Genomic DNA, 9,963 nt, shown 5'->3' with positions numbered 1-9,963 from the left:
CAAAAGGAGAGATATTTCCCCTTTTGCATTTGAGCATGCAAGAAGGCACAGGAAAGGAGAAAGGGAAAGAGGAAAGAAAGAAAAAGATGGAAAGAGCAAGGAAGGAAAAAGACAAGGAAGGAAGATTATGAGAGTAAGAGAGAATCTCAGAAGTCCTGCCTTAGCACAGGTGCCCCCGACACGAGTCCTGTGTCACGCCCACCATGGCCACGACCCCCAGCCCTCCACCCCCCAGGTCAAACACAACCCTGATGCGACCCTCAATGAAATTGAGTTTGACTCCTTGCTGTAAATTGTTTTATCTATCTGTTGTGATTCCGGCCCTGGAGGCTGATTTATCTTCTCATGCTGAGTCAGAAGATGATATGGAGGAAGCTGGCATGATCTATGTGCAGGAGGGACCGCCTTCACTGGTGAGTCAGCAAGAACTGACAGTTGCTGACGTGCCTCTGGACCTCAGCCAAATTGAGGAAACAGTCCGGTAACGAGAGGGAGCCCCTATTGGATGCAAGAGAGAGACGTAGGAGAGACGTCATAGAGAACAGCTATTGCCACGTCCCAAGAGGTGTGGTCAGGAGACGTAGGGCCACACTACAAAGTATAAAAGGCTGGGCTGGAAAGGCGTGGTGAACAATTTGTTGGCGATTTGGGATGTAGTGGAGTTTAGAACTGCTAGTTTTGTGTTTTGAAAAGGAGTCTGCATTCCTGTATTAGCCTGCTGGCCGTCTGCCAAGACCTCTGGAACATTGCCCGGTAACTACTGAACTGATACACTTTTGAAAGAGAACTGTTTATTAAAGGGCCAGCTTCAATCTCTCTAGCCTGTGTTTGTTACTACCGGGCTATTTGAGCTTCTGCAAGGCCACTCTTGGGAGGGGACAGAACACTATCCCTTTTTTTTCTTAGTTCTATTTCTTATTCCATTTCCTTTATTTTATTAACTATTGGGTTTTTAAATATCATATAGCCACTATTTTATTTTGTTGGTGGTAATGGCAGTGGTAGCATAGTTGTTTATATTTCACTAATAAGAAAAATTATATCAAAATCTAAACCACCTGGAAATCTAGAATATTTTCTTGAGTATTTCATGACCTCTTCCTAAATACATTCCCTATTTTTAAAGATGCCTTTCTCACAAAGATTGCTATTGATTTCCTTGGCTTAAAAAAAGTGTGGGGAGGGGAGGGAGGACACGAAATGAAACTATGAATCGAGGAAGCCAGTCTGTATACATCAGACTACACCAGAGAAAAGAAACTTAACCTACATTCCTAGGAATCCACTGGAAGTTGTATTGCTGTCATAAAACTACCTCAATATCTGCACAGCTGCAATTTCTTGGATACAGTAATTCCTATTGACAAATTGGGATGTGTACTTACCACTGTAGGCAGTACCCGAAGATATTTGGGTTTGTATGCTGCTGTAACCAACGAAGATTCTGAGTGGCTTACAAAACCCTCTCCAGTAGAATATAAAAGATATAAAGAGTATTTTTTTAAAAAAAACAAGAAAACACAATTGCAATAAACTTCCTAAAGTAATCAAATGTCAAACATGATAGGAGGGCGGTTGCCTCGCCCATGACTTCAGTATGTATGTATGTATGTATGTATGCATGTATGTATGTATGTATGTATGTATTTATTTATTTATTTATTTATTTATTTATTATTCAAATTTCTATACCGCCCTTCTCCTTTCGGACTCAGTATTAAACGTCGTTCTGAGACTCGACTTACAAATCAAATTTATTGAGCAGTTTCCCACACCTCTAGCCTCCAAGAGAATTGAACTAGAAATTCTTGGTTGTGGATTCCAGGAAAGGTAAGACTAAAACATCTGATGGAGGCAATATTGGGAGAAATTATTAACGAGACCGCCTTAGTTTTTGTCTACTGTTGACCTCACCCCATTCCTAAGAGGTCTGTAAGGGGCGTGCAGAAGTGCACCAGCGTGCCTACCCGTCCCTGTCCTAATATTCCTTTTTACTTACTCTTTTCATGTTTTTCAAATTATGTTTATACTTTTACCTGTTATCTTATATATGCTTATGACAAATAAACTTATGATGATTATGATTATGAGCAGGAAAGAGGGAACGTCCTCCGCGGCGGGCGAAACTAGAAAAAAACTGTAACCACGCCCCCTTCAGAGCAAAGGGAAACGGTCGTCTGGAAACTAAACTCCAACTGAGAATAGAAACCGAAAGTGCAGCCCTGGAGAATCGCCCAGCTGATTGACTTTCGCCCGGCCAAGCGACAGGATCGGGATCCAAACAGCCTGCTGTGTTTCCCGGCGGCCGAACTTATTAAATTTGGGAAGCCGGGCTCAGGATTGCTTTCCACGCGCGCGCACAATCGCTCCCTTTCCCGGCGGCTACAGCAGCAGCAGCAGCAGCATGGAAGCGGCCGCCAGCCCATCCCGGGACGAGTCCATCCTCTACTTGATCTCTTGCTTTAGGACCAGGATCAAGAGCAGCGTCCAAGTGAATCGAGTGCTGGATTTGATGCCGTCCCTCAGCCTCGACCGAAAACGCCAGCTCCGCGCCGTGGCTGGAGAAAAGGGGGACATGGAAGCCGCGGAGAAGCTGCTCTCCGTGGTGGAGAAAGAGGCGGGCGACTCGCCGGGCTTGTGCCAGGAATTCTGCCAGGCGCTGGTGCAGGGAGGCTACGACGCTGGCAATTACCTGGATCCCAGCCTGAACGAACTGCCCTCGCCCTCTTTGGAAGCGGCCGGCGACCTGGGCAAGGCTCTGGTGAACCTCTTCTTCGATCGCCTCACCGACACGCTGCAGGCCACTCAGGTGGCTATGAAGTGTTTTGAAAATGGGCTCTTGGATGTGGAAGACATGGAGCGGGTAAGCTGGAACAAAGTAACGGCAACAGGAGGGAGCCAAGCTGGGTCCTTTCCCCAAAATGAGGTGGGGGCAGGGGGGGGTGGCAGCGAAATAGGGCGAGAGAGAGAGAGCAGGAAAGAAGAGGGCTCTGGAAATATTTGGGATGAATCCCAGAGTTCCTTATACTAGACCTGGATTTCTGAATCTCAGCTCTCAAATCACACAACTTTAAAATGTGTGGGCTTTGAACTCTCTGAATTCCCCCCCCCCCCAGAGTTAAGTTCACACACCTTACAATTGTTGAGATTGAGGGGGAAAAAACTGTATGGAAGGTCAAACCCATCCTAAATGTAAAATCGGATTTGTGGATTATTACCACCTTCTTCTTCTTGTGCCATGTCCATCATTGGACGTTGGCGATCATGTTGGCAATCCTATTTTTTGTCAACAGCCCTATGAAAAAGTGCTGCTGAGTTTTGTCCAAACCAGTCCCTTAGGTTTGGAAGCCATGATGGTCTTCTTCTGCCTGGGCCTCGTTTGCCTTCAATTTTTTTCCTGGAGGATTAAGTGAAGGATGCTGTATTTTTCTGGGTGTCACATCACATGTCCAAAATACTCTAACTTTCGCTTTTTAATGGCTTTGATTATTTCCCTTTGCTTTCCCAGGCAGCTTATCACCTTCTCATTTGTGATTTTGTTAACCCAGTTTATTACTTTACAAAATCAATTTTGGAGTAGACACATATTTTTGGCCAAATGGATCTTGCATTCCAGAGAAATAAGAGACAGCAAAGTTTAGAGTTTGATTTGGAGGAAGAGAGTCTAGACCACGGAGTGCTTAAATCTGGCACACTGGGCCAGCCTGGAAATATCAAAAGGATCTGCCTACGGTGCCTTTGCCAGCCAAAACAGGCCTTACGGTGCCTCTGTGAGGCTTCCACGCAGCCCGTTTTTGTCTGGCAGAGTGCTGCAGAAGGCGTCCGTCCCGTCCCGTCCCCCGCGCCTCCCCCCCTGCAGCCCGCAGAGAACTACAGTGCTAATCCAGACCTTGAAGAAATCCACTTTGACACCCCTGGTCTAGACTGCTCCTCCTTAGAAGTTCTCAGAGTATATCTTTATTGATGGGAGTAGTTTGCTTTAGTTATGCAAGACTTCTGTCTATAGGTGTGTAACCATAAAGGACACTGCTTAGAAGAAACTCACCATGTGTTTCTTGGATTTTGGAACCCGAGAGTTCTAGCTCAGCAGTTCCTTGAAGCAACAATGAGAGAAATCAAAAAGAAAGAAGAATTTCAAAACCAGGCTGCCACTATGGCGAGGAGTCTGCCTTGAATATTCTCAGACTTTGCTTCTTCTTTTTTTAATTCACCTAGCAGAGCTTGAGTTGACAAATGCTGCTCAGAAGAGAGCTGGAAATTGAATTGTATGACTCTTTGAAAACATAGGGAGTAGCATATAAAGGGTTAGCTCTTGTTTAGCAATGGCCTGGTTTAGCAACTATTCACAGCTGACAGTGATGATGAGAAAGCAACTTTGTGACAAATCCTGGCATTTACAACCTTTGAAGGTCTATAAAGCAAAGGATAGGTGAAGCAAGATCGCAGTGACCACTTTATTTAATGACTCAATCGCTGGTCCCAATTGTGAAGGCTAAACAAGCACTACTTAGAACTTAGACATACATTGCATACAGCTCTCAAAGGGTCTCCACCTCTAATATACACTACATAAACATGACAAAATAAATAAATAAATATAAAATTATGCATATACCCACATAAACTATATGACACGGAGAAACAACCCAGTCTAGTTTGGATGTATGCATGTACATGGCGAGAAAAATGAATCTTGCGAGTTTACCAGATGGATGGCATAGGGCAGGGATGTCAAATTCAAGGCCCACGGGCTGGATCTGGCCCATGGAGTGCTTAGATCTGGCCCACAGGGCCACCCTGGAAACAGCAAAGAACCGACCCACAGTGCTTCTGCCAGCGAAAATGGAGGTTGGGAGGCTGCTTAGCCCACTCAGATTCCCCGAGCTCTGTTGGCAGAGGGCTGCAGGAGGCCGTCATGACCGAAAACGTTAGCACGACCGCGTTTTAGTTAGCAGAGCGTTGCAGGAGGCCATCGTGGCTGAAAACTCAGCCTCGACGAGTGATGTTGGGCTGGCCATGCCCACCCTGGCCCACCGAGGTCAAATACAACTCTGATGCGGCCCTCAATAAAATTGAGTTTGACACCTCTGGCATAAGGAACAAAGCTGTTACAGAATCGTGTAGTCCTGCTATAAATACTTAAACCTCCTCCTAGAGGGGAGCAACAGAAACAGACCATGAAGTGGGTGTGTGGGGTCTCTAACAACGCTTTGAGCTATAAACCCATAGCGCTTATAAGCAGTATCCTGAATGACAGGAACCGAGCTTCCTATAATCATCTCAGCTGCTGTTACCACTTTCTGAATGGACTTTCTGAGGCACTGCCGCCACAAAACCAAACAGTGATGCAGTTTGTTAAAACACTCTCAATTTTGGCTCTGTAAAAAGAGGCCAGGACAGAAGGAGAAAGATGTGCTCTCCTCATCCGAGCAGGAAATGCAGATGCTGGTTTGCATACTTTACTAAAGATAATGTATGAAGATACCAAGTCAGATTGTTAGTTTTCTGCACCCCCAGATACTTAATATTGTTGATCACCTTTACCGCTCATTTAGTAGCAGTTCAAAGTGAAATGGTGCTGGATAAAGTAACTTAACAACTATTGCAGCATCCACACGGTCATATGATCCGAATTCGGATCCTTGTCAACCAGCATGTATTTACAGTGGTTGCAGCATCCCAGGGTCATGTAATTTGCATTTACGACCTCCCCAGCCAGCTTCCAACAAGAAAAGTTAATGGGGAAGCAGGATTCAGTAACGATCCTGTGATTCACTTAACAAACACAGGATTCACTTGACGATGTGGCAAAACGGTCATAAAATCAGGCACAGTTCCATGTCCCCCCCCCCGCTTAGTGACAGACATTCCGCTCCCAGTTGTAGACGTAAATCACAGACTACCCGTATTTGACAATAAGAACAGGCGCTGATAAGCATTGTGAAGCGTTTTACCAAAAATGTTTTTTTGCTTCTTTGTTTTTCCTAAACAGGTGATCGTCGAAAAGAATAAACAGGGGAATAAATCGGCAGTGAGAGAAATGCTTTTTAGGATAGTACAGAAGAAAGAATGGCTGTCACCCTTTCTAAAAGCCCTGGATGAAGCGGGCCATGCAAACATGGCTGCTTACATAAGTGGGCACCCAAACGGTAATAATATAATTTCATGAGTTTCGGCGCATGTTCACGTTTTGATAAATGTTTGTGTGTTGGTGGTGTTGCCTTCGATGCTTGTCGCATTAGGGAGGTTCGCTCCACAGGGCTGCTGTTTATAAGGAAGAGTTCGGGATTGTGGTGAGAAGGCAGAGGTGCAGTTGGACCCGTGAGTTTACAGACCCCTTGCAAAATTTGTAAGATGCGGACGGCCATTTTGTAAGTAAACAAGAATGACCAGAGCAAACGCTTTTTTATTTCTACTGTGATTCAGAGTTAGCTACTAGTCATCCCAGAAAATAGCATACTCATTAAACAAACTATAGCAAGAAAAGAAGTCATTTTGCAAAGGTTACATAAACTTACGAGCATAACCTATATTTTTCAAATATAACTGAATTGCTTCTGACCTATGCTTACAGATACTCCTCAACTTACAACCATTTGTTTAGTGACCATTTGAAGTGACGATAGCCTTAGAAAACAGTGACCTATGATTAATGCTTGCAATTACTGTCATAGAGTCCCTGGGATCATATGATGAACGTTTGGACGCTTGGCAACCAACATGTATTTTATGACAGTTGCAGCATCCCAGTGTTAAAAGATTATTTGATCTTCCCAGTCAGCTTCCAACAGGGGGAAGCTGGATTGGCTTAATGACTGCAGAATTCATTTTAACGACCGTATGATTCACTTAATGATTGCAGCAGAAGAAGTAGTAAAGTTGGGCATGGCTTGCTTAATGACAGCCTTGCTTAGCAACTGGAGTTCCAATCCCAATTATGATTGTAAGTCGAAGGCTACCTGTACTTCTATACATAGTAGAGACTGATAATATTGTGTTGGGAGATTATTATTTACTTTCTTTGTTTCTACATTTACTTGGGAATAAGACAGGTGAAATCCAGCAGGTTCTGACAGGTTCTGGAGAACCAGTAGTGGAAATTTTGAGCAGTTCGGAGAACCGGTAGTGGAAAATTTGAGCAATTCAGAGAACCAGCAAATGCCACCTCTGGCTGGCCCCAGAGTGGGGTGGGAATGGAGATTTTGCAGTATCCTTCCCCTGCCACGCCCACCAAGCCATGCCCACAGAACCGGTAGTAATAAAATTTGGATTTCACCACTGGAATAAGATACACTAAAAACAATGAAAGTTGTTTTCAAATAGACAACTTGTAGATGAATTCCTTACTGGCTACAAACTTATTTCAGTAGGACTTCATTTCTCTGAGTTGTCACGGTCTGTGGTCTCATTTCTGTTTTTCTCCTCATCTTTATAGCTACACTTTAAAGCACAAGTGTCAAACTCAATCACATCACGTGACATATTGTGACGTATCATGACATTTTTTGCCTTTGCGGAGCTGGAAGGGCGTGGCCTGCGCGTGACTCATTCGGCCCGCGGGCTAACAGTTTGACAGGCCTGCTTTAAAGCTTCAAGCCTTCTGAAAATTCTCTACTTTTAAAAGTTGATTCTTGCTACTGTGCTTTGTAACCCTTAAGTTAAGATTCCTTCATACCTGTTATTTGGGTACATATACGAATAAGGACAGCCTGTGACAGATGGGAAGTTCTGATCATAAAACTCCCAAGATTTCTTTCAGTTTAGCACTGAATACATCCCAAATTGTATATTAAAAACTGCAGTCCATCAATTTCATATAGGTCATTAATTGAATGGTTATTTAAATGAATAAGCTTCAGTTATGGGTTGCAACTTTTTTATTTTGGTTGAACAGAACAAGATATAAACGGAGACTCTGATTCAACAAATGAAATGTATGATGCACCAAGTTCTGAAGTTGTGGAGAATCTGCAACCAAGAACTGAATTACAAGAAGCTGTGGAGGAGGAGAAGAATGTATCAGAACAATCATTTGAAGACCTCCCTGCAATTTCAGGTGATTTGTCAGCTACCAGTATTTTTACATATAATTTATATAACAGATCAGTAATATTGTAAGTGGTGGATGCCATTACATATATGATACACTAGATGGCATTCAGGGTTCTCCAAGAATTTTTAATTAAAAAAGCCCCCCCCCCCCCCAAATGCTGTCTTCCAATTTAACATTTTGGGAGGATGGCATGCGCAGTATTATGTCAAATCACTTCATGGTGTTTTCTATCTGAAAAGTTTGCTCTCCTCTAATATAATCAGTTTAACTAAATGCCAAATCTCCCTTAAGTTAAAGACATTGGGTCCTAACCTTTTCAAGAAGAAATGATGTTCACCATGACAGCACTAACGATAGCTTTGTATTCTTCCTCTTCTCTCCAAGTGTAGAATAAAAGTGTCCTTCTTTTGCAACGAAACAGCTATGACTGTCTTTTCATGCACCTGCCTTCCAAAACCTCATGAGAAGGCTGCACACAGTTTAGACAAAGCCACGTGCAATTTGGACAAGGGGCCACCTCAGCCTTGAGAAGAAGATTGGCACAGCCAGCAGCTACTTCATGAAGGGCCAGGATGGGGACACATAGTCAGCAGTGGCAGAAAGAAGACAATGAAAATCAGCTGTGGGTAGAAAGGCTAGCAGATCCAGCGAGTGAAGGACAGCCAAAGAGGCATAGATTGGGGAGAGGGTGGGGAGAGAGAAATAGGCACATGGGGGAAGTTGAAACGCCCTGGAGTTATAAGTGGGAGAAGCTGCTAAGCATCCGAATTTTGATCACATGACTGCTGAAGCATTGCAAGAGTTGTAACTTCAGGGACCGATCGTAATGCCCTTTGTTCAGCGGTACTACACTTCAGCCACTAAACGAATGGCTGTAAGTCAAAGGACTACCTGTATCTATTTTGTTTCATTCATATTCCTCATTCCTACTCCCCTTTCATGCCAGTCAACAAATGAGTTCATTTGTATTGACTTTCATCATGCTTAATGGATGCTTTCACACAAAACTCTTCAGTAAGATAAAAAGTATTGTTTACCAACATTAGTCATACCCTGTTAATGATAAGGAAAAAATAGTGGTTAGTTTTGTAATGTTTTTATCTCAACCAATAACTAGTTTTACCTCAAGAGTGCTCATAATACTGGTAATCCTCGACTTATGATCACAATTAAGCCCAAAGCTTCTGTTGTTAAGTGAGACATTGGTTGAGTGAGTTTTCCTCCATTTTGCAACCTTGCTTGCCACAGTTGTTAAGTGAATCACCGCAACTGATTAGTTAGTAACTCGTTTGTTAAATGAATCTGACATCTCCATTGACTTTGCTTGTCAGAAGGTCGCAAAAGGTGATCACATGACCTTGGGACACTGTCATAAACATGAGCCAATAGCCAAGCATCTGAATTTTGATCACATGATCATGGGAATTCTGCAAAGGTTGTAAGTGTGAAAAATGGTTTTGTCACTTTTTTCAGTGCCATTGTAACTTTAAACAGTCACTTAACGAACTGTTGTAAGTCAAGGACTACCTGTATTCTATGAAAGTTAGGACCTCTGATCTAAAGACAACTAGAAAGTACATTCATTGTAGTAGCATACTCAGAATTCTGGAGGTGCTTTTTTCAGCTTCCTAGCCTAATCAACAACCCTGGGATTCTCTAATCCAAGTGGTCTCTCATCAAGTACTAACTAGGTCCAACCCTGCTTAACTTGCCCTATTCAACCAAGGTTAGCTAGGTGCTTCCAACTACTTGGGCTACAATATCTTACATGCATGCCATATGCATTTTATTTGAGGACCAAAAAATAGGGTTGTATTCTCTCTACCTCCACCCCGCACTCCAGCTGTTTATAAAGAGTGTTATGTTAGGATCCAGTTCTGATTGTGCTTTGCTACTTGCAGTATGAAAAT

General features: G+C 43.2%; 1 protein-coding gene across 2 annotated transcripts in view; it reads left to right on the top strand.

Annotated features, from left to right (window-relative positions):
* The first annotated feature begins 559 nt into the window (after positions 1-559).
* The window catches only part of IFIH1 (interferon induced with helicase C domain 1), a 34,448-nt gene continuing 25,044 nt past the window's right edge, over positions 560-9,963 (top strand). Inside the window, exons 1-4 of one of the 2 annotated variants that reach the window (XM_034426313.3) lie at positions 560-753; positions 2,095-2,863; positions 5,993-6,149; positions 7,895-8,056. In XM_034426313.3, coding sequence (XP_034282204.2) covers positions 2,405-2,863; positions 5,993-6,149; positions 7,895-8,056 — 778 coding nt within the window. In that variant the 5' untranslated portion in view covers positions 560-753; positions 2,095-2,404. Of the gene's footprint in view, positions 754-2,094; positions 2,864-5,992; positions 6,150-7,894; positions 8,057-9,963 lie in introns of those variants that run through there. The other variant, XM_087881972.1, reaches the window with a different exon arrangement.

This window comes from Pantherophis guttatus, chromosome 1, assembly GCF_059756535.1.
Source record: "Pantherophis guttatus breed Tessera chromosome 1, ASM5975653v1, whole genome shotgun sequence".
Taxonomy (NCBI): Eukaryota; Metazoa; Chordata; class Lepidosauria; order Squamata; family Colubridae; genus Pantherophis; species Pantherophis guttatus.
The sequence above is the reverse complement of the archived record's forward strand: the minus strand, read 5'-3'. Positions and strand labels throughout refer to the sequence as shown.